This window comes from Anguilla anguilla, chromosome 8, assembly GCF_013347855.1.
Source record: "Anguilla anguilla isolate fAngAng1 chromosome 8, fAngAng1.pri, whole genome shotgun sequence".
Classification (NCBI taxonomy): domain Eukaryota; kingdom Metazoa; phylum Chordata; class Actinopteri; order Anguilliformes; family Anguillidae; genus Anguilla; species Anguilla anguilla.
In genome coordinates this window covers 7,030,043-7,054,728 of record NC_049208.1, presented here as the reverse complement: position 1 = coordinate 7,054,728, position 24,686 = coordinate 7,030,043, and the positions used below count along the sequence as shown (strand labels likewise).

At 43.5% G+C, this 24,686-nt stretch overlaps 1 protein-coding gene across 3 annotated transcripts in view; it reads left to right on the top strand.

Annotated features, from left to right (window-relative positions):
* Positions 1-24,686, top strand: part of LOC118233893 (contactin-associated protein-like 2) — a 243,500-nt gene that overhangs the window by 184,762 nt on the left and 34,052 nt on the right. For all 3 annotated transcript variants that reach the window (XM_035429969.1, XM_035429968.1, XM_035429970.1), the window contains 2 exons: positions 2,752-2,879; positions 17,525-17,695. In XM_035429969.1, coding sequence (XP_035285860.1) covers positions 2,752-2,879; positions 17,525-17,695 — 299 coding nt within the window. The remainder of the gene's footprint in view (positions 1-2,751; positions 2,880-17,524; positions 17,696-24,686) is intronic.

The following is a 24,686-nucleotide window of genomic DNA, read 5'->3' as shown; positions in this document are numbered from 1 at the left end:
ACGGCGTTTAGGCGGGCGGGTGAAAGCCCGGCTGCATTTTGTTGAAAGGTGAACGTTTTTTAGCCGACTAAGACATAGCCAGGCTATATCCCGGTGAAACCTGAGCTATGTTGTGGCTAACCTAGTCCCGTTTATATACAAAATTGTCTCTCAACCTCGATTTCCACCCCTCTAGATGAGGGGTTCTCGAACTTTTTTTCACCAAGGGACCCCATTTTATGGGAGAAAAGTTTTCAAGGAACCCCTCACATATGTATCGAACAAATAATTTCATATTAGGCCTATTTCTCACACTCTTCTATAGGCTATGATTTTGCCATTCATATTTTATATGATTTTAATTAATGGATGTGATAGATTACATTTAAAAAAAAAAAGAATATATATATCAGAACAATTTAGCCTATAATTTTTCATGGACCCCCTGGCTACCTGCCACAAACCCCCTGGGAGGCTGCGGACCCCAGTTTGAGAACCATTGCTATTGATTCTGGAGTTTGTGTGCTGGGATGACGCAGGGGGAAGAGATTGCAGGAACTCGTCTGTTTTCTCTCAGGGGGATGGATCATTATCAGAGCGATTTGACTTTGGCATGGAGCGTGAAGACTAGCCTGCAGTCACCCACGAGTTCGAGTAGTTCTGTAGTTGTGACAAAGTTCTGCACAATTCCACGATGTAATGAAAAACAATGTTTTAATCACTGAAAACTAACAAAGTACTACTCCGTATGTAAACATTAGCATATTAGCGACAGGTGTTCAAAACTTCCCATAATTACTTTTCATGTGAACAAAAGGCAGATTTCAAAGAGGTTTGTTTTCATAGTATTTGTTTGGGACCATCTGTCCAGACAGGTGTACGGGCTGGTTTTGGATGGTGCTACCGGAAGGAACCGGAAAGGGTTTAGGGTTAGAGCGAATGAAACGAAATGGAACGAAAATATGCATCTGGCAAAAGAGGTATTTCTCTTAACTTATAAAAAAAAAAAAAAAAAAAAGAAAATTACACACACCACACACTTTCACATCATCACTGATGATTAATGCTTCACGTGAAGTGAACTTTAACCTTTGGCAGTTACCAGAAAAGCACAGCGGTCAGACATGAATGCATTATGTAAATGTCATTCCATTTTCATGAAAATGTTACTGACTTTATATGCAGGTCGTTAATCATAACATACTGCGATTCTTTTTTTTTTTTTCTTTTTTTTTCTAAATGCGTGCTTTCTAAACATAACCTATGTCTTTTACTTTCGTGAAACGAAATGAGTTGATATTATTCTCGAATGTCAGTCCCAACCGACAGGAACCTACAAAATGGCGTCTTACGAGTGCATGAAAACCAAAGGGGCGGGAAATTGTGCGGTATTTTCTAGTGCATTAAGAGTGACGCAGATCTGCATGGGCTGTGGGTGATTGCTCTTTATGGGAGGGCAGCTGAGGAGGAACCAATCAGTGGTCAAAGCTATAGGTGACCAGGGGAAGCACTCATTTCTTCAGGGGAAATAAACACCTTCTTTACATTACATTACATTAAGTAGCATTTACATTCACAACCATTTATACAGCTGGATGTATACAGAAGCAATGTGGGTAACTCGCTTGCTCAAGGGTACAACGGCAGTGTCCTACCCGGGAATCGAACCTATGACCTTCAGGTTACAAGACCAGCTCCGGACCCATTATACACTGCCGCTGGTGAGCCGAGTGCCAGAAGTACCATGGAAACCTAATTACAGCATCATCACTAAGTGCCCCGCGAGCTTTTATTTGTCACTGATGTGACAGAGCTGTAGATTGAAGAAATTCATAACATGAAAAAAGGATCTCTGAAATTTGCTGCATTTATGATTTGTTTTTGTTTGTTTCCCCCCCCCCCCCCCTACCAGAACTGATAAAATGAGCAAATGTCATTTATTCTTTCAAGAGCTGAGTACAAATTGAAAGGGAGATGTAAAATCACTGCGTTGCTGCTCTCTGAAAGTGATCATTAACACAGGAATATAATAATGTGCAGCGAAGCAGCCGTTTCTGCAATCAGTATCGAACGGCTGTGACTTCTCTGCCCCACATTGTTAGTACAGACAAACAGGAGAACCTGCAGTCTACAGTTAAAAAAAATGAAATAAAATCATATCTATCTTTCAAAAAAAAGTTAAAAAAAAAAAAAATTAAGAGTCAAGGTATGCAGCATGATGCTGTAATGGCCAGGATCTGGGTCTGCTCTTTTAACCCCTTGCCTACCAAATTTCACCCTCTTGGTGCTGTAGAGTGTTACTGCGTTCTTAATCACATTGAAGTAATTCAAGATAATGCATGCGATAACAACAGACACATCTGACCTATATATATATATATATATATATATATATATATACATATATAAAATAATTATTGTGTGAACAGTGAATTTTTTCAGTGCCTGTGACTTCAGGTCCTATCGCACAGTTCCCGGTCCATGATTACCGTACACTCCAAACATTATATAACTAATGCCACTCTAAATGCTCATTTCTTGTTATTCTTGTTCATGGATTATTTCACCACATGTGTGTCCAAGACTTTGCCTGAGGAATAATGTCAGGCGTGAGCTCAGTAGAACTGTTACATTTGAAAAAGGGGGTTTTCATTTTTAATGGATTTTTATTTATTGAACTTTTTTTTTTGTACCTGTGTGTCAGTGTTGGGTGATGCACCTCCCATGATTCCACCTGTGTGATGGCCCGTTTGTCTTGTTTACCTGTTACAGGAGAGAGGACTCGGGACTGCTTATGTACAAGGACCATTTACCTGTGAACCAGGTGGCCGTGGGAGACACCAACAGGCCTGGCTCGGAGGCCAAGCTGACGGTTGGGCCTCTGCGTTGCCAAGGAGACAGTAAGCCAAGCCTCTACTCTCTTACCGTTGCCTTTCTTGAGCGTGGAAGAGCTTTTTTGCATAAAATGCTGCTTTGCATTTTACGTGTCTCTATATATAATGCGTTTATATGTCCAAGTTAGCTCTGTAAACGTGGCAATAATGAAAGCCAAAAAAAGTGGGGAGTTATTTCACCCTTATTGATGTTGTCTAGTAACCATTCCTTCCCACAGTAACAGATGAGCAGCATTAATTATTATTATTATTATTATTTTTTAAACAGTGAAAACAAAACTAACAAAACCGACTAAACAAGTTGTTTTTTTTTTTGTTTTTTTTAAAGTCTGGTCACGGTGCCACCCGTGTCTGCTTTTTAGCTGTAGCCAAGGCCGGCGTGCCACATAAAAGAATGGCGGTGGTTATTAGGCAGGCTGTGGTCTGGTTCGTCTGCTGAAACCATGCCTGAGGCGGCAGCCTTCATTAGCCTTCCGGTGATAATAGCGCACATACGCCACGGGTCGGCCATCTTAATGAGGTGTTTGCGAGGACTTGTCTCTGTTCATTTTCCGGGCCCTTCCTTCCTCTTCCAGGAGCGTGATAATATATATATATATATATATATATATATATATATTTTTTTTTTTTTTTTTTTTAAAGCAAATGAAAACAGCTGAAGCGGTGGGAGATGTTTTGAAATTATATGGAATTACTTGTCAGCCTTTATCAAATTAGGATCGTGATCAAAAGCCCTACCTGATTTATTTAGCTTTTTTATATATATATAAAATTCTGGGCCTGACAATGGTACAGAAAGAAAGACGGTAAGACTATGACCTAGGGCCACTTAAAGCACATGATTTATATCCTCAAGACCTGGTATTTGTCCTTTGTAGGGAACATGAGTCACTGGTCTCAATCTCAAGAAGCATATATTCTATTATACCTTGAACCTGCATTCAATAAAAATAAAACAAATTTCATTTTTGAAAATATTCTCCCTGCAATATGCTCTTGTCATCCAAGTCACTTGATGTCACGTCAAATCTTTTTTAAAACTTTAGCTTTTTTTTCTGTTGGGTCTCAGGGGGACATACAGACAGGTGGATGTTTACAGGAACAATTCAGCTTTGTTGCCCAGCTTGAGGGCAGAGTATTATGCTTCGCCGACCCCGGATCTAAACGTGTCTGCTTCCGTAACCTCTTCCCTGTGAAGCCTCACAGTCATTAGGGGGAATCCAATCGAACGCAATTAGCCTCTGCAAGAGAATGTGCAATAGAATTAAACTAAAACGATCAATCTGGTGCCCTATCCTCAATGAAATCCTGCTTTCATTGGCATGTTTCTGTATGGGGGCGGCATGGCGGTGCCGTGAACAGCACTGTCTCCTAGCACAGCCCAAAGGTCGTGGGTTCGAATCCCGGCCGGAGCCTTTCTGTGTGGAGTTTGCATGTTCTGCCCGTGTCTGTGTGGGTTTCCTCCAGGCACTGCAGTTTCCTCCTAAAGGTGCTAATTGGAGACTCTGAAATCTGTAGGTATGAGTGTGGTGTGTGTGCCCTGTGATGAGTTGGTAACCTGTCCAGGGCATATTCCTGCCGTTCACCCAGGGCATGCTGGGATAGCACTGGCCTCCCAGTGACCCTGAGCAGAAATAAGTAGCTTAGATCACGGATGACCGAATGGATCTCTCTGTGTTAATAGAAGTGAGGGGTTTTTCGTCAATGAAAATTAGTTTTTACAAAGTGGTTGAGAGCATCGGTTGTACCTTGTAGTCAGGCTGTGGTAAACCTTTGTGCCTTTTCATGGTACGTTTGATTGCCTGTTTCAATCAATGCCTGAGTTAGCACTGTGTTACAAAGGTATCACACTGTGGGGAGAATCGACCATTCAAAATTATTTTGAACCCTACCACTTGTGCTTGTGAGAAATTCTGTGTTATCTGCAGGGGATTAAAGATACAGAAGTTTAAAGACTGTTTTATGCATTTTCATGGAGCTGCTACAACTTCTGCAGTTTTTTTTTTTTTCATTTCCATACATTTGTGAACCAGGTGATTTAGAGATACTGGATCAGAAATTCCTACACACTGGTAGGAAATGTCACAACATTGGATATATTATTTGCTAACATAAATGTTTTTGAGGCAGTATTTGCCTGCTCTTTTTTACACTTTTTGGTTTATCTTGATTAATCTGCCCAAAGGGGCTGCTGTGTTGTATAATTGTTAAATTATATGTCAGGACTGTAGTGATGCTCCAAGGTCGACTTGAGTCGAGCAACCCGTATTAAGTGTTTCTGTCTATTTATTTTGGTGCAGTGTTAGACATGACATCAATCAAAATCAAATCAAATCAATTTTATTTCTATGATGCTTTTTACAGAAAACTGTCACAAAGATGCTGACACAGAGTAGAAAAAATTGCATAAACTAGGCCTGAGGCCCCAAACAGCAAGCACATGAGGTAAAAAAAATAAATAAATAAATAAATAAACTCCCAGTAATTTTTTTTTCCTGTAAAACTTTGTGTAAAAATTCCAAGGTGGCTGTACATAAAATAACGAGTAACCTGGCAGCCTTACAATGAGTTAGGGGACCAACGGACCTTCAGTTCTTCATACTTCTTCTGTATGAACTGCATGATGAAATATGGAGAACTGAAGATCTTTTGTTTGCCTAAATCAAGATTTAAAAGAAGCCAGATTACTTGTTATTTTAAGTAGCCTGTTAACTAACCTAGCTAGGTAACCAACCAACTGTCAAGTGCTTGCTTGCTAGCCATCAACCAGACAGTTTAAAGAGTTCAATAGAACAATAATCGTCCATCTTCAAATTTTATTCTATCAATCTTAATGCAGCTAACCACATAATTCATTATTTCCATTCAAATACAATGTACTGGAGTACAAAACCATTGAACTGTGTTACTGTCCACATACTTATGTACAGACCGCACTCTGTCACAATACTGTTTTTTTTTTAACATTTCTGGTAACTGAAATAGTGGGAGAGGGAACACAAGTAGTAAAAGAAAAATCAAGTGAATTGTTACCCATAGCCATGCACTGCTTTATTTTCAGTATACATACGACATCAGATGCCATGGCTCGTCATAAAATATTAAGTATATTCAATTATTCAGATATTCTCCATCAATGTATTGACATTGGAAAAAAAAAAATCACAGTGTGTTGCCGGACCCAGCCCAGGGCATATCTCCGCTCCCACCGCTATGGAAATAATGCGTTTTCACGCCTCGTTATTCTCCTTAATTGCCTTATGAGCCCGCTCATTGCTTTTATCAGTTCTGTCTGATTACGATCGCCTGTTATCCCAGGATGTTAATGATTACGGCGCCTGGGTGGATGTGGTCTTCGCCTCACACCTGGCCCCTGAACGTATATGCAATCAAAATTAGGCGGGCGTTTTTTTTTTGTTTTTGTTTTTTTTTTTGCGGTGGCTCGTTATATTCCCAGGTAGCACGCCGACCGCTCTGTGGTGCGTTCGGTCTCTAAATTTAATCGACACGGTCAACTGAAAAGGGGTGTTGTTGTAGCGAGCTTGACGGCAAGAGACAAGATCGGCCGAGACGTAGAAAAAAAAAAGGGCGTGTCTCATTGATCCGTGTCATAATGACCCATAATGCACCGTGATGGGAGAGAATGTTGTTAGAAATGGTTGCGAAATAATTTTTCGCTGGCCGTTTTTTTTTTTCTTTTATATAAAAAATCAAGTGCGATAAATATTTATGCGTTTATTCGTCCGTTTGTTGAAAGAGTCGGACATGCTTTAGTTCACCACGGTTCCTCGGCAGGTTTAGGCACCTGAACGGTCCGTCTGTCACTGAGAGACAGAGGAGCATCAGCTCAGCATCCGTCACGGTCACGCACGGATATTCATAAAATATTCGAGCTCTCTCCCGGTTTGTGCCGTGCCTCGCCCGAGGGACCGGGCGTCTCCGCACACTCCCGGGGAGATCAGCCGTTGCCACGACGGCAATACGGAACTCTGAAAGAGCCCGTCGTCACGGCAGCCGCCCCGCGCAGTTAGCATTCCGCAATCACAGGAAGCTCGTTTCACTGATTACTCACTGCGAATTTAAAAAAAAAAAAAAAAAGTAAACTCAAGTTAATTTGATTCAAGGACAAATGGCAGCGAGACAATTAAAGTTAATTTCACTGAGAGGAAGCAAAGCCTCTGTGGTCACTTTAGTCAGCAGTCAGTGTTTTATTTTTATTGTTTTTTTTTGTTTGTTTTTTGTTGTTTTTTTTTCCTTATTAGTCAATCAATGCCCATATTAAAATAAACCAGGCCTGGTAAGTCTAATGGCAGATCTGAATGCAAATCATTTGCCATCAGTACACAGTATTGTTTTACTGTACAGTACATATTTCTCTGAATCCAATGGGTACAGTGCTGTGAAAAAGTGGTTGCCCCCTTTTTGATTTCCTCTATTAATGCATATGTGTCACTGTCTGAATGGTTTCTGCTCTTTTGACAAAATATAATATTACACAAAGGGAATCGGAGTAAACAGTAAACACATTTTTTTTAATTATTATTATTTCATTCATATTTAATGAAAAAATGTATCAAACACCCATTTCACCCATGTTACCCCCTTAAACTTAATAACTGGTTGCACAAGCTTAAGCAGAAATAACTACAACCAAATGGTTCCTGTAATTTGATATCAGTCTTTCACATCATCGTGGAGGAATTTTAGCCCACTCGTCTCTGCAGAACTGCTTTAATTCTGAGAAGCTGGTAGGTTTTCGAGCATTAAATGCAAATGTACGACAATAGAAGAAATCAGGAAGGGCGTAAATACCATGCCAGTGTATTCCAGGTTCAGCGTCTGAATTTTACTGTTCCAGTGGCTTTCGCCATTTAGAATTGATATGTTATCTCGTTTATCAGCCTACATAATCTAAAATCGAAAGGAAACTGTATGCTACACTTTTCAGGGGTATATGGTCTAATTAACTCCCATAATTATTGTTGAATTTGTCTTAAACAATTATATTACTATTTTACTGCAATCCTCTTTCATAAGTTCATACAGAATGATCTTATTCATGGAATTCAACTGGACTTTAGGCTTTATTGGGTGATTTCTTTCTCCCTGTTCCTTTATGTATAAAATAACATTAAAATGAAATGTTTTACAAAAATACCAAGAAAGTGTGAGTTCAAGCACAGTCCCTTGAGTGGGAGAAAAGTTTCTTGTCCATTTATTTTATTGAGTAATTCTGAATTATTATTACAGTATTTGACTTATTCTAATGCATTTCATGGTTGCGTGGTGCCATAAAGAGGTTATTATAACCCAACATTAATTATCAAATGCTTGGTTGACTCCTTTGTGTCATTAATTTGCAGGAGTCATAAAAGGCATGAGTTAATACAAAGGGTGTTCAACTGGAACTTTCCAAAGACTTCAAGGCAAAGCAATCCAGTCCTACTCTCAAATGATATCTTCCAATCACGACTAAAAGTGCCTTTTGTTAAATCAAGACTTATTTGATGTTTGGCTTGCTGAACAAATTTCAATAAACCTGCTGAACAGCAAGTGGGACTCTTTTGTTGTGACTGTCCATTCCTCGCTGAGTGTGTAGACCTTCTGAGTCATCTTGTCAGGGTTGTTCAATGTCTTGGAATAAATGAAAGATGGTTGGCCGTTGGCCTTCTGAAGAGAAGGCCGATTGGTCACGGTTTTATATAAATGGTAAATGGACTGCATTTATATAGCGCTTTTATCTATATATTTATATATCCATAGTGGTTCACAATTGATGCCTCTCATTCACCCATTCACACACACACTCACACACCAACGGCGAAAGGATGGTCTTTCTATGAGGCGGGAACCAGGAACCAGACCTGCATTATTGGACCGAAGGGACCAGGGACAGTCACATGACTGAGGTTAGCCATTCCTCTTCCTTTTCAAGGTTTGCCTTGCTCAGTTAATCATGGCACCATCATTATTGTTTTCGAAAGAACAAATAAAACATTTAGGGAATACATTCTTGCGACTTTTGGGATTTATTTTTGCCCTTATGAAAAACTGGTTCAGTGACAATATGGCGTACTTGTCTGAGGAAGCAGTGTAATGGCTTTTTTTATTGAATCTAATGCTCTGCTTTAGGTCTTTCAGACCACAGAAGGTGAAATGCATTATGGGCAATGGGCATAATTGGGTTAGCTCTTTTTTTTCCTGGTCCAGGTCAGTCACTTTTTTGGTCCAAGAGGGGCTAAAAACCCCATGACAATCTTTCTTTGATAAATCACTTTGTGTTGGGATTTTGGGCAGCCCTCCTCTGCTGACCCCCTGGTCATTGGTTTTTGTGCTCGGACACTGCTGGGCTTAAAACTGCCGTTTGAGCCAAAGGAGGTTGTCGTCCATGTTGTGAAAATAAGGAAAAATAAGACAGTGTCATCTGAGGTAATTGCTAGTATCCTGTAATAACTGCTGATATCCTGTTATAACTAATGATATTCTGCAATAACTGCTGATATCCTCTTATAACTGCTGATATCCTGTTATAACTAATGATATCCTGTAATAACTGCTGATATCCTGTTATAACTAATGATATCCTGCAATAACTGCTGATATCCTCTTATAACTAACAATACCCTGCAATAACTGCTGATATCCTGTTATAACTAATGATACCCTCTAATAACTGCTGATATCCTGTTATAACTAATGATACCCTCTAATAACTGCTGATATCCTGTTATAACTAATGATATCCTATAATAACTGCTGATATCCTCTTATAATTGCTGATATCCTGTAATAACTGCTGATATCCTCTTATAACTGCTGATATCCTGTTATAACTAATGATATCTTGTAATAACTGCTGATATCCTATTATAACTAATGATATCCTGCAATAACTGCTGATATCCTCTTATAACTAACAATACCCTGCAATAACTGCTGATATCCTGTTATAACTAATGATACCCTGCAATAACTGGTAGTATCATGCAATAATTGCTGATATCCTCCCTGATCTCGCATGGCCACAGAAAGCTCAGTTTGCCTGATGAGAACCGTGAATTCTTTGTGCCCTGGCTAGATCACCGTTGCATCATTACACAGCCACATCCTTCAGAGATCTCCTTTCATAAATGTTTACCGATCCCCTGTACAAACGTCACCCCTGCAAATATAATTCAGCGTACATTTGGGAAATACAGCCCCGTTAAAGATGAGCATTTTTTATTAAATTCGGCGGCACCGCAACCATGGTTCACTGAGATAAAGACCCAGGTCGCTAATGAAGGCGCCCAGGACCGCCGCCACGGTCTATTCCAGGCTCACCGTGGCATTTTCGTTTGAACTAGAGTGACACATTCGGGGAATATTGAGTGCGGAAGGAAGCAAAACTTCTCGAAGTCATAACTTTGTTAAGAGAATGTCAGCTGCGTTACAAGGACCGATATTTCAAGCAAAGGTCAGTCTATATATATATATACATACTGGATTATATTACAGGTGTGTTTCAGGAAACCTGAAGGTAAATACTGGCAGCTGCACTGTGATCTCTTTTTTTTTCCAAAGGTATATTCAGGGGAAGCCAGCTGCTGTTTTAAGGTTCTGCCTGTTTTTGTAAAAAAAATAAAATAAAATAAAATAACACTCCTGCTCAACCTGCAATCAATTTTCAGATCTTACATTCCGCCTCTTTATCTCCTCCCTGATTGGTCAATTTTCCCAGTCGCGATGCCTGCAAAAATCTATACTAACCCCCAGCGTTTGATTGCACTTCCCACGGTGGTCATAACAGTAGAATCGCTGGCCATCTTCCAATAAAGAATGAAGAACTGCCTCTTCGAGCTGGATATTGGCTTGCATCTCATCCGGACCCCGATCCTGTCAAATGTAATTAATTCAGCGTGTTACCGAATTGTGGGTTTGTTATTTTTATGTGCACAACGTGCATGTCGGTTTTGCAAGTAGTTCACTTGCATTTAGTGCTTTTGTGCAGTGAACTCCCTGGTATTAGAAAGTAGTTAATCGGGTCTAGCAATATCGCAGTCCACCTGTGGTGGACCCACCTGAGGGCACTCAGGCGAATGTTCTCCAACACCGGCTGCTAAACACACGCTAAAATGGAGACGCCTCAGGCCCGTTATTCGGAGCAAAGGCAGTGTTCTTTTTCCTAAACTTACAATAAAGTCTAATAATGTCTTTAAATATTTTTTTTTTTTTAGCGGTACTCTGCCTGAGCAGAAATGTTCCAGATAAAAACCACTTGTGGTGCAGCGGAGGCGGCATATCTCTGGTTCATGCAGACGCCCTTTCGGCTCCCTGAACCGTGTTCGATACCCAGAGCGTACCGCGGAGAGTTCCCGCTCTTAAATGCGGTCCCGCGAACTTAAACTAATGGACTGTAGTAACTTCCTTTTCGGTTGCGCTGCGGATACCTTCCGTCTCCGCTTTCACTCCTCCTCTCCTCTCCTCTCTTCTCAGGAAGCCATTACGTTGAGTGATGCCTCAATATAGTACAGGAAAGATGGATGCATGTCCTTTTTGCAACCTGTGACAGGGAAGGAACCGCATCCTTCTCCCTCTCATAATAATACCGGCGAAGAAAAATAAAAATCACGACTGAAAACAGTTCTCCAAGCCTTCGGTTCCTTTCTGAGCGCGGCTACACGTGGAAATCATAATCCCATTTGAAAGCACCCCCAGAGAGGTATTAGGACGGAGTGTAGCACAGTGGGTAAGGAACTGGGCTTGTAACCGAAAGGTCGCAGGTTCGATTCCCAGGTAGGACACTGCTGTTGTACCCTTGAGCAAGGTACTTAACCTGCATTGCTTCAGTATATATCCAGCTGTATAAATGGATACAATGTAAAAAATGCTGTGTTAAAGTTGTGTAAGTCGCTCTGGATAAGAGCGTCTGCTAAATGCCTGTAATGTAATGTAATGTTATGGGGTACATACAGTATGGTCCCTGCCGGACTCACATGAACTCTGTTATGAGTTGAATTAACGCTGGACGTTTTGCAGCGAATGCTCCCTTGTTACGCGTTTCTTTTCTTTCATCTCCACTTTTCTGTTGTGATTAAAATGTTTGCTTTGTTCATACGCTGCATCTTTAATAGCTTTTATGTATTCGTTTTTTCCCCACTCTTTTTTTATAGTCCAGTTGCAACTATAGATCAGACACATTGCTGCAGCATCACCAACTAGAGTGTGTGTGTGTGTGTGTGTGTGTGTGGTGCTGTACTGTGTGTGTGTGTGTGTGTGTGTGTGTGTATTCTCTGACACACACAAAGCCCCCTGAAATTAACCAGCGTAACAATCACAGCGCCTGTGCTAGGGGACTGTTCAGCTGATGATAATTGAGCAGGAAGGTCGCAGTAGACCAATAAGCCAGAGGAGTCACTGTCGAGGCCGATTGAAACCCCTCCCTCCCTGAGTGTTGCTGTGGCAACAGCGCTTCACACTCTGAAGCTCCCGGGCCACGACAGGGCGCTGCGCGGACCAGACGGGTTTGAACCAGGATAGCACGACACAGTATTAGTACTCCGTAACTCTGCGTCAACTACTATAGAAGCACTGCCATTTACTGTCTTTTCAGTTTTACAGTTTTTATGGTTTCATCGTCTAGATTTATTCCTCCATATCGCAGGGTGTGTTGAATGCATTTCTTTAACGAAGAGTATATTATTATTTTTATTATTATTAGTCGTAGTAGTAGTGTCAGTAGTAATAGTTGTAGCAGTAGTAGTAGTATCAGTAGTAGTAGTAGTGGTAGTAGTAGCTGTAGTAGTAGTAACTGTAGTAGTAGTGGTAGTCTTAGCAGTAGCAGTAGTAGTAGTAGTAGTAGTAGTAGGAGGAGTAGGAGTAGGAAAATATTAGTAGTGAGCATCAGCCATGTTTGTATAAGTAGAACCGCAAACTGAATGGCCTGTTTTCTCCTACAGTAGTAGATACCATGTAGACATAAAATATGTTTTTTGTTTTTTTTCACAGGAGCCTGTTTTACTTTTATTAAATGTTTTTGGCCCCAAATTCTCACCCGGTCATGTGGAAATGTATTCAGTCTTTTTTAAATATTTGTTGAAGAAGATTACTATTCTGTGTTAAGAGTTTGATTCAACCTTGGATAGGGTTGAGTCTGCTTCTTTTGTTTGTTGGTTTTGCTTGTTTGTGTTTTCTTTGTATAACAGAAGTGCCTGTGGCTGTGTTCAAAAAAACAACCATTCCGTCTTTGCAGATAATGCTTTGTGCTCCTCCATTTTCATGAGTTTTACAAGCCTTATTCATCACTCAGCCAGCTGTTATTATTTTACATACAGTGAAGGTTTCTGTGGAAAACATATTTTCAACATGGTAGAAAAAAAAAAAAAACATTCTTGGCAGTTATCTGGTAAATGGAGGGCGAACAGCGGATGGAATCCGAGCCAACACTTCCTCCGGGCTGATTTTTTATTTTTTGTTGAAGGATCAGGGTGTTTCTCCTGGGCTGAATGATGGTTCACACTTCGGGGTTTTCAAAGTAATGTCAGCACAGGGAGTACAAGAGCCAGAAATAGTGTCCATTAGAAAGCGTTTACCGTCGCTGTTCGCCATGATGTATGTGTTTAAGCGTACAGATATGGGAAAGACCCAAGGCTCTACCACTCTTAAGCGTGATGGGGTAAATCATGTGGAGCCTGGCGTTCTTCATGGCCTTTTTTTTTTCCTTGCTCATTTGGTTCCAAGATGAGTAAAGAGCAGCAGCCAAACAACCAAACTAAGGTGTGTCAGGCGAGCTTGTGTGTGTGTGCGTGTGTGTGAATGCATGCGTGTGTGTGTGTGTGTGTGTGCGCGTGTGTGTGAATGCATGCGTGTGTGTGTGTGTGTGTGTGGGTGTATGAGAGTTATGAGTGTGTGTGTGTGGGTGTATTTGTAAGAGAGTTATGAGAGTGTGTGTGTGTGTAAGAGAGTTAAGAGAGTGTGTATGTGTGTAAGAGAGTTAAGAGAGTGTGTGTGTGTGTGTAAGAGAGTTAAGAGAGTGTATATGTGTGTAAGAGAGTTATGAGAGAGTGTGTGTGAATGCATGCGTGTGTGTGTGTGTGGGTGTATTTGTAAGAGAGTTATCAGAGTGTGTGTGTGTGTGTGTGTGTGTGTGTGTGTGTAAGAGTTAAGAGAGTGTGTATGTGTGTAAGAGAGTTAAGAGAGTGTGTATGTGTGTAAGAGAGTTAAGAGAGTGTGTATGTGTGTAAGAGAGTTATGAGGGTGTGTGTGTGTGTATGAGAGTTATGAGTGTGTGTGTGTGTGTGTATATAAGAGTTATGAGTGTGTGTGCGTGTGTGTGTGTAAGAGAGTTATGAGAGAGTGTGTGTGCCTGTGTGTGTGTGCTCCATATTGCCGCACGCTTGTTTAATTTTATTGATCCTTTATTTAACCAGGTTAATCACCTTGAGATTTAAAAATCTATATTGCCAAAGAGACCTGGGCACAGGAGAAACAGAAATGTTCTGGAAATGAGAAACATAAAACATACGTATTTTTATTTAATTGCGTGCGTGCGTGTGTGTGTGTGTGTGTGCGTTCGCGCGTGTGCATATGTTCTTATTTCTTCGAAAGCCTGGTAAATGGATTCCGGTGATCTGCATCCCCACAGATCTCCGGTATGCCTAAGCAACTTTCGGAAGAGGAACTTATACAGTGAGTCATAAGGCAAGATACTCCACTGCTATGTACAGTTCTACCGTTAGACCGTTTGTGTGGTCGCCGCCGAAATGGGATTTCAGGAGAGGGAAAGGGTAAGAAGAAGAGGGGAAGCAGATAGTGAGGCCATTAGAGCGCGTCTGTGAGAGTGTGGGGACCTGAGCGATTTTTGGGGGGGTCACAGTGGCCCCCGTCCACTTCCCTTCCTCTGTTTAAGAGGGGCCGTTATTCTTTTGTACGGTCTGTGACTTTTCACACGGGAGGACATGCATCCCCCTTTATGTCCGTTTTACAAAAGCTTTTAGGCCGTTTGTTGAATCGTCGGGGTGCCACAGGGTGATGGGAAAGCATTGAGGGTGTCGTCTGCTGCCGTGTCCTGAAGTGAATGGTTTCAGGCGAAGCCTGTTTGCTGGCGACAATCTTCTCATGCTGATTTTGCTCAAATGAAACTGGGGTTTTTTTTGGGGGGGGTAATCCTTTATGTTAAGGTGTGATGCACCAGTGAAACATTTATCATGTTTTAACTACAATGTTATTGGTCTGTTATTAACGTGTTATTAACTATTAGCACGCAAACCCAGTGTCTGAATTGGCTTGCAGTGACAGGTTTAGTCTATTAAATAAATCTGCATCTCTCAAGTTATGCAGACAGACACAAAAAAAAATGCATGAGATTGGAACTGCACAGCACTTAATAATTTAACTCAAATGCAATACTGCATTATACAATATGTAATGCCCCTGTAAATATGAAGTGTGTTGCTCTCTCACTCTCAAATTAATTTGGAATCTCTTCACGTTTGGAGTCCAAACATATTTTTTGTTTCTCAAAAAAAGAAAAAAGCAAAGCAAGTGGCAGCAATTTACACATTCGCTCGCTCCACGGCCCTGTGGGGAGCGCCAGGCGATTGCCGTGTAGCCGCTAATGGAATTCCCAAATTAGCTGCTCCTTTTCTTGCGGGTCCCTCGACGCGGGCTCGCCTCGTCTGCTTTTGGGGGAAACGGAGATCGCTCGCTCGCTCCCGTCCGAGTGTTTAAGAGGCCCGTCTGGCTGTTTTCGATTAGGGTTCGCCGGCTGACGGTTATGAATCTCGGCGAGACTTTGTTCTACTCCCACGAGCACCGCTGGTGGTGATCCACAGTAGCCCAAAACCAACAACAACAACAACAACAGCAAATCCAACAGGAGGGTAGAGAAGGACATAACTGAGCATGCTCGAATATTCCCATCCTCGGCGCGGTCCAATAAAAATGCACAGGCCGGCCTTCTCGCTGGTGTAACCAACAGATCTATTTTCTTTTTTTTCCCACAAAAATATCCCAGTTTCACCTTGTACAGAACATAATGAATGGAGAAGTGTTTTTTTTTTTTTTTCCTGGCGTGGGTTGTGAATTCAGATATATTCATATACTGTAGGTTGTGGAAGACACAAAAGCTACATTGACCTGCAAACCGCTGGACAGCTGGAGCATTTTTACCCGAGTATTACGGTAGGTCTTTTGTAAAGGGACAAAGCTATGGAGGTTATTTCGTGTGCATGACTGTTGAGAGAAACTGGGGTTTTTTTTTTTGTCTGAAAAAAAAAAAAAAGATTTTGTAGCGCAGGGGTCGGCCAGTTCCAGTCCTGAAGGGCTGTCGTTTTAGCTGGTTTTTGTTTTCTCTGGTTACCCTCGACTCATTGAGCTAATTAGCTGCATTTATCAATGCCTGTATACTCATAGATTAGACCACGGTGAAATTATTATGATCTGTAAACAAAAAGGGACATACAGGAGGATGTCGTTTTCACGTGGAGGAAGCTGCCGGTGATCGGAGTAACAGGTTTTAACCGAAAACGAGGTGACCTTGTAAAAAAAAAAAAAAAGGAAAAAAAGAAGAAAAAAAAAAAGGAAGGCGATTCCCTGGAATGCGGATGCGCTCGCTCGTTAAGAAGTTACGAGACGGCGCCGAGCCTCCCCACCATCCGGTCCCGCGGGGAACGCGGCTCAATATTTCGCGTGTGTTCCGTTGCGTCCCGCGCTCTCTCCCGTCGCCGTGCGCGACCTTGCCCGGGTCACCAGCTGCCGTGTCATTCCTGACCGCGCGCGCGCTGCGTGCGTCGGTGTTTTAACAAAAAAAAAAAACAAAAAAAAAAGCCCAACGGTCGTTTTTTGTTTTTTTTTCCTGATGGGAAAGATGAGAGACTCACTTCCTCATGCATGGGATCCCCAGAGCTCCTAAATCACAGGCTCGGGAATGGATCTAGAGTAGACAGAGTGGGTTATTCTGGATTAAGCAAGCAAACAACATGGGGTATGACAACGACAGTTGACTCTGGAGTACTGGACAGTACTGGAGTATTTCTGGAGAGCGCGTGTATGTTGTCATAGCACCCGTATAATCAGGGTCTTATCACACATGCAGAACTGTATGATGATATGCACTGTAATAAAAGGAGCTGCTTGTGCAGCCAGAAGGTTGCAGGTTTGAATCCCAGGCAGGATGATGGTCTTGTGGCCTTGACTGTGTCGTTTCAGCAATCATTCAGTTGCAATATAGGGCAGCAGTGTAGCGTAATGATTCGGGAGCCTGAAGGTTGCAGGTTTGATTCCTATGTGAGGCATTGAGCAAGGCACTTCAGTATATAACCAGCAGTATAAATGGATACTGTGTAAAAAAATTAAAAAAACAGCAAATAAAAATCCTGTAATGTAATGCATGAATCGATACTGTAAAATGTGCACTTTCTTTGTTGCCCTTGATAAAGGGTAACATAGATAAGTAACCAAGCGTGTTGTGTGCAAAAACCCGACAACGTCAGTGTGCCGCATGGTTGTTGGGGAGAGTTCAGAGGACAGATCTTTATCCAGCAAAAACAGGCCAGTGTTAGTTTTTCCTCTGCCAACTGTGGGTACGAGGACCTGTAAGACGTCACAGGAAGCAGAGGCACAGCAGTTGACCGTTTTTCTCTGGGGCGTTTCCTGTCTGTTTTGCTCCACAGGTAACTACTGGAACGCCGCGTCCTTCACCACGCCCTCGTCCTACCTCCACTTCCCCACCTTCGAGGGGGAGACGAGCGCCGACATCTCCTTCTTCTTCAAGACCTCCGCCCCGTACGGCGTCTTCCTGGAGAACCTGGGCAACACCGACTTCATCCGCCTGGAGCTGAAGTGTGAGTCGCCCGTCCCTTTAAGACCGCTAGCTGCGGGAGGAGCTGAAGTGTGAGTCGCCCGTCCCTTTAAGACCGCTAGCTGCGGGAGGAGCTGAAGTGTGAGTCGCCCGTCCCTTTAAGACCGCTAGCTGCGGGAGGAGCCGAAGTGTGAGTCGCCCGTCCCTTTAAGACCGCTAGCTGCGGGAGGAGCTGAAGTGTGAGTCGCCCGTCCCTTTAAGACCGCTAGCTGTGGGAGGAGCTGAAGTGTGAGTCGCCCGTCCCTTTAAGACCGCTAGCTGCGGGAGGAGCTGAAGTGTGAGTCGCCCGTCCCTTTAAGACTGCTAGCTGCGGGAGGAGCTGAAGTGTGAGTCGCCCGTCCCTTTAAGACCGCTAGCTGCGGGAGGAGCTGAAGTGTGAGTCGCCCGTCCCTTTAAGACCGCTAGCTGCGGGAGGAGCTGAAGTGTGAGTCGCCCGTCCCTTTAAGACCGCTAGCTGCGGGAGGAGCTGAAGTGTGAGTCGCCCGTCCCTTTAAGACCGCTAGCTGCGGGAGGAGCTGAAGTGTGAGTTGCCCGTCCCTTTAAGACCGCTAGCTGCGGGAGGAGCTGAAGTGTGAGTCGCCCGTCCCTTTAAGACCGCTAGCTGCGGGAGGAGCTGAAGTGTGAGTCGCCCGTCCCTTTAAGACCGCTAGCTGCGGGAGGAGCTGAAGTGTGAGTCGCCCGTCCCTTTAAGACCGCTAGCTGCGGGAGGAGCTGAAGTGTGAGTCGCCCGTCCCTTTAAGACCGCTAGCTGCGGGAGGAGCGAACCCGCAATTAAACTGCCGTTCGAAATGCCGCCTTCGGATTAATCAGAGCTTTACTGGCTGCCCAGTAAAGTTGGTGTTAAATCAGTGGTAAATCAACTCTCGTTAAATCCAGCGGCACCGTGGCCCTTATAGTTCACCGAGCTCACGACCCAGGTTCCTAATGAAGGGAAGCCGGGACTGCTGCCGTGCTCTGTTCCAGGCTCACATTATGCGGAGCACTCTGGCATTTTCTTCTGAACTGGAGTGACATATTCGGGGAATATGGAGAGCAGAACTAAAAAAAAAAAAAATTCTCAAAGTAAGAACTTTTGGAAAATCTTGAAAAGTTGAGGACCGACTTTTCAAGCAAAGGACGTACTAAAAATACATCCTGCACAGTAAAAATTTTCAGTGCGAAATCAATGCTTGGGTTGCATAAGGTCCCCGTTGGAATGATATGCACTCTGTCAGAGTTGAATTAACGTTGGACGTTTCACCGCGTAGGCACCAAGAAAAGGGAAAATCGTTGCTAAGATACTAGGGTTTGGTGGGTTTTTGTTGAGCAGGGTAACATTAGGCATTTAACTGTGGTGTACAAAAAAAATATATTAAAATTTTACGGTTCCCTCCTGTTGCAACAGGCCGGCGCACAGAATTTTTGGCGGTTTTCACCTGTCCGCTGAGCCTTGCGGAGTGAAAGAATCGGCGCTGTCTGAAAAACGCCACGCGGCAGCAGGACCATTCGAGCGTCTCGCGACGTGACTCGCATTCTGAATCTCCGAATCCCGTGTCATTCTCTCCTCTTTTGATGTAATACCTCTCAATCTCTCTCCCTGAGAGCCAGGGGGGTGGGGGGGGAGGTGGGGGGGGGGGGGGTTTATGACAGGAACTGTAATGAAAACATGAACATGACCCGGGAGAGTTTTTGATTGGTGATTTCCAGCCCAAGTTCACCCCCCCACCCCCCCTCCCGCTCCTCCCCACCCACTCCCAGCCCCCTCAGGCAGCAAACCTGAATATGGCAGGCGTGTTTCCATGGGTTCAAAGTTTCCCTGCCACAGGCTCAGAGGCCCAGTACATTCATCTTGTTTTTGAAGTTCTACGTTTAACAAAACAAAACTTTTTTTTTTTCTCCACTTTTCAGATACTTTTTTTTTTTTCTTGCAACTGCTTAACGGGCTAACAGCAATGACTTCACGCGGCCGGCCCCTTTCGAAATCAGAGTTCGCCAGACACGCGGCTTTAAGCTTGGCAAACAAACGGCGAACGGGAAACCGTTGCATGCATTTCCTTTTCTGTTGCTCTTAAGAGGTAAGACGCTTAAGGAAGGAGGCTTCACACACGCGCTTTTTGCAGTGTCGGGGGGGACTTAGCGCACCCGGAATATTATGACACGAATGCGAGTGTGAGACAGAAAAGGGAGTTTCTGAGAACTATCTCCACCACACAGCTGTCCCAGCGCTCCTCCACATTCAATTCAGCTTCCTTCCCCGCCATTCACAGGGTTGGGAGATAATCCCAAACACAAAAAACTAACTTAGCCGGTTATAAATCCCCCTGCTCCCCTGCTCCACTACGCTACGCCACACCACTCAGGTGCTTATGTTTCGGAAGGCCCTGAAGTCACGCGTACGGTAACGCCTCCACACTGGGACCGCCCGAAAGGGCTCGGGAGTTTGCTCCCAAAAAAAGGAGGTGGAAATATTTGATAAATATTTTATCAGCATTTTTTTTTAAGTATTCGCATGCTTTTCCACTAGGCGTTTCTGTTTTCAGCGTTTCTGCATTTATGCCGTGTCTGTTGCTCGTTAAATGAGCTACGGACAGACGGGAATAAGAGAAGCACGGGATTACAGACCGGGAAAGGCACCTACACACCCTTTCCTCAACGCTTCAGGTCTCCTTTCCTGTAACCACTCCGCTGCATTACGTTCATTTTGCTGTCTCTTATTCGGAGTGAATTACAGAGTCAGAGAACGTAAGTGCATTCACCTGATTATGCGAGCGATCGTGAGCTGTGGTGTTGGGGCTGGCTAACAGCATTCCCAGACCTGGGAGAGCGTAGATGCAATGCCCCACCCCACCAATCGAATCTCGCATGGGGAGGGGGGGTGGGGGTGTTGGGTAGGGTTCGTCCTGGAAACCAGCCCCCCCCCCACCCCCCCACCCTTTCTTGGCACTTGAGGATTAGCGGCTCTTTGACATCGGCAATGGAGGGTGAGGAGGGGAGTGGTTACCGGAGCAGTTACTGGCTCGGGTTTCACCCTGACCGATCGACTGTGTTCCCTACGTGTGTGGGCGCGCCAAATAAAAAAGAAAACTTTGATTGTATTCATCCACTTCGGGGGGGTTTGCCCAGTGCCGTTTGGAATAGAGCAAACGAAAGACAGGGTTTGGAATTCGGAAGAAAAGGGCAGTAGAAATGGGTACAGAGGTGGGCGGGGCAACAAGCTGTCACTCAGACAGTGTAAGGGGAGGAGCCACAAGCAGCGTATAATAATGCACGCATCGACTTGTTGCCGGGCGGATGCTGACCGAGGCCTGTGTACCAAATGAACTGGACCGTAACACCCAAGGTCAAATGCAGATACAAGGTCATGAAAGAATGTTATTGGGTGGTACTGTAGAAAACCAAAGAATGTTATTGGGTGGTAAAACACCAAAGAATGTTATTGGGCGTTAGAAGACCAAAGAACGTTATTGGGTGATAGAAAACCAAAGAATGTTATTGGGTGATAGAAAACCAAAGTGTGTTATTGGGTGAGGCTTTATCCGTTTAATCACCACAGACAGTTGTCAAGCCCCTCCCCTTCTGCGTTCTCCTGTAACTGTTGATTTAAAGCCTTCTAAATGATCCTCCTTTCCCTGAATTTCTCCTGTAGGCCCCTACATGTTTTAAAACCACAAAATATGTATATATAAACCACACTAACATTTAGGCAAGGGAGAAAGTATTCACTTGGTGAAATGGATGCTACCACTAACTCTTTCATGTCCGACCTGCATTGATAACAGCGCCTGGTTTCCAAGACTGCAAACAGACCTGTGACCTTCGGCGCTTCTCACTTTTCTCTCTCCTGTGTTCCGTTTCTGCTCGAACACGCCTCGCTGTTCATCGCTTGTTCCGATCAATCAATGCGTCTCTTTCATAACGCCATTTTCAAGCCGGCTGTCGATGGAGTTTCTCATGGTGAATATTTTCTAGAGGGGGAAAAAACAAACAAACAAACTGAAAAACCACAATTAAGCCAAACGTTTCCCCCAATCTCTTCATAGCCTAACAAATTGAACGACTGGAAAATAGTAGAATGTAAATATTGGAAAATATAAGTGGAGCAACACATGCAGTGTTCTACTGTATTGCTTTACTGAACATTAAAGAGACAAGTGCACAAGATAAAGCAGGTGGCCAGAGTAGAGCATGTCGCTTGTTTTCCTCACATTAGCTAATGACATGAAGGTAATCTGCTTGAAAGACATTTTTTTTTTTAGATTCCATCAAACAAACCTTTTTGGTCATAAGCGTGAGACTTATGCTGATAAAAACAAATTGAACAAACAGAGAAAGGTATGAACTAAATAAAACTGACTTAACTATGATAGGGCACAGGATCAATCCAGTAAGGTTTGTTTTTCTTTGATAAGTGCCTTTGTTTTATTCCTACCAGAAGTGACTGAAATCTTAACGTGAACTTTGTTGGCAGCCCGGCTCTTAATTTATTACACATAATGACTAATTCCACTGTTTTGAATCTCTTAAATATACCTCTGCAATTTAGTCTTTTCTTTTCTCTCTTGTTTAAAAAGTTGTAATGGCGCCCTCTTGTGGTGGCAGTTAGCCACAGCAGAGAATTTAATTAAAGCAAGGGTGTCCAGTCTTATCTGAAAAGGGCCAGTTGTGGCTGCAGGTTTTTTGTTTTAGCCTGGCACCGAGATGCCTGATTCTACTTATCAAGGTCTTGATTGAGTAATTAGTTAATTAGCTGAACGAGATGTCGTAGTGCTGGGCTTAAACAAAAACCTTTCACACACATCGGCCCTTTTCAGATAAGACTGGACACCCTCGATCTAAAGCAACAATGGTACATTGTTCCCGGTGAGGTCAGCGAGAGGTCAGGGATTTATCTTACTGAAGGCACATTGCACTCTGGGAAACCTCTACCAAATTGAAAAAAAAAGAAAAGAAATCCCTCACATGGAAATACATCTCACTGCAAGATTACATTACATTAATAATGTTCACAAGACAGTGGATCAATGCATACGTATCTATAATATACTATGACCTGGATTCGATCAACATTTGTCCTTATCTTTGATTCATGATTAAACAAGACTGTTTTTCTTTTCTTCTTTTCTTCATAAGCACAGATTGGCAAGTTACTTTTCATAAATAGCTGAATTTGTGAATAAGCTTAATGCTTGCAGTTATAAGGGTGAGTCAAATTTCAGGCCAAAGTTTGATTGGATCCAAGCCTTTATTCACATTCTCGAGTTCACTAATATATTCAGACGTATTTTTATGTGTATAAACTTAAAATTAGAGAATGAAATGCTTGAGTGTGTGTGTGTACAGAAAACTCGGGATGTCCTTGATACAGAAGAATTTGAGGTGTTGTGGATACTCATGCAGAGCTTCAGCTGTTCAATATTCGACGGAGCTTCAGCTGTTTGGGATAAGAAATGATACAATCAGCTCCATCCTTTCCTGTTTTGCACGATTTCCCCCAAATTGGCTGTGAATGTCTTTGGGGCACCTCCCCCCCACCCCCACACCCCACCCCACCCCAAATCTGTTTTAGACACAGGCTGGGGCTCAATGGAAGACCTGATGACAGCATCATCAGTCATCTCATAAGCTTCAGGCAGAACGTAGCGCGTGAATGTGTTTGGCTTTTCCGACAGAGAAGAACCTTGTAATATATATATATATATGTACATATATATATATATATATATTTATAACAAGAGTTCCTCCCGCTGAAGCGCCTTGCCTAAAGATAATGACAAAGCACTCTGGGATTAGATTGTACGGAGACATTAGTTGTAATCCACTCAGCCAGAACACCAATATAGCATAAAGCAGTGAGGGTATTCGGCTGGGCAAAGCAAATGCAGATTTTCCTCCACGGGAGTTTTCTTTTGAAGGGAAGGAGGAGGGACGGGGGGGCGGGGGGGCGGGGGGGCGGGGGTGGGGGCGGAGCGTGAAGGGGGGAGTTATGAGTCCTTGAGAGGAGCTGGGATTGGGGTCTGATGTATTGTGTTGGGTTTTGGGCCGATATCTGTCACATTTAGCATAACCGATCGTTTCCCTGGCTTCTCTGGGAGCGGGTTCTTATGACAGAGGAGCCGGCGGGGTGGGGGGCGGGGGGGGGGGATTTATTGCGTGAGCTTTAAAGACCCTTCGGGGAGAGCGAGACTACGAGTCCTCCACTGATACCTGTTAAGTATTTATGCCCCGCGTTGCTCGTTGCTTATTCATTGGCCCGTGCCAAGAGAAGGATGCTTTCGCAGAAGACGAGGCTAAAATTATTTCTTTTGCACTGAAGTGCTGTTTTCCAGGACTTTTCATTACGCCATAAAGATTACACCCCTTTTCTTCAGTGTGCGTGGGTGTGTGTGTGTGTTTGTGTGAGTGTGTGTGTGGGTTTGGGGGTGTGTGTGAGTGTGTGTGTGTATGTGTGTGTGTTTGTGTGAGTGTGTGTGTGGGTGTGTGTGTGTGTTTGTGTGAGTGTGTGTGTGGGTTTGGGGGTGTGTGTGTGTGTGTGTGTGCGTATGTGTGTGTGTTTGTGTGTGTGTGGGTGCATACGTGTATGTGTGTGGGTTTGGGGGTGCGTGTGCGTGAGTGTGTGTGTGTGTGTGCGTGCGTACGTGTATGTGAGTGTGTGCGTGTGCGTGTGTGTGGGTGTGTGTGTGCGTGCGTGCGTGCGTGTGTGTGTGTGTGTGTGTGCGTGTGTGTGTGTGTGCGTGCGTGCGTGCCTATTTGTCACAACCCTTGTGCCCTTTTTTCCTGCCTTGCTCTGAATGCTGAGCTGCAGAGGTTCCGGAAACAGGATCGCGGGGAAGAAAAAAAGGTTTTTTTGGATTTTGCAGCCGGCGTGCGATACGACTCCCCCTCACCCCCGGAGCGCGACCCCGCACCTGCAGAGCTTCAGTAAACACCCAGCTGTGTAATTGAATCGTTTGTGAAGGCGCGTGCTGCGAAAGTTAATCCTGGGAAAGAGCCTCTGC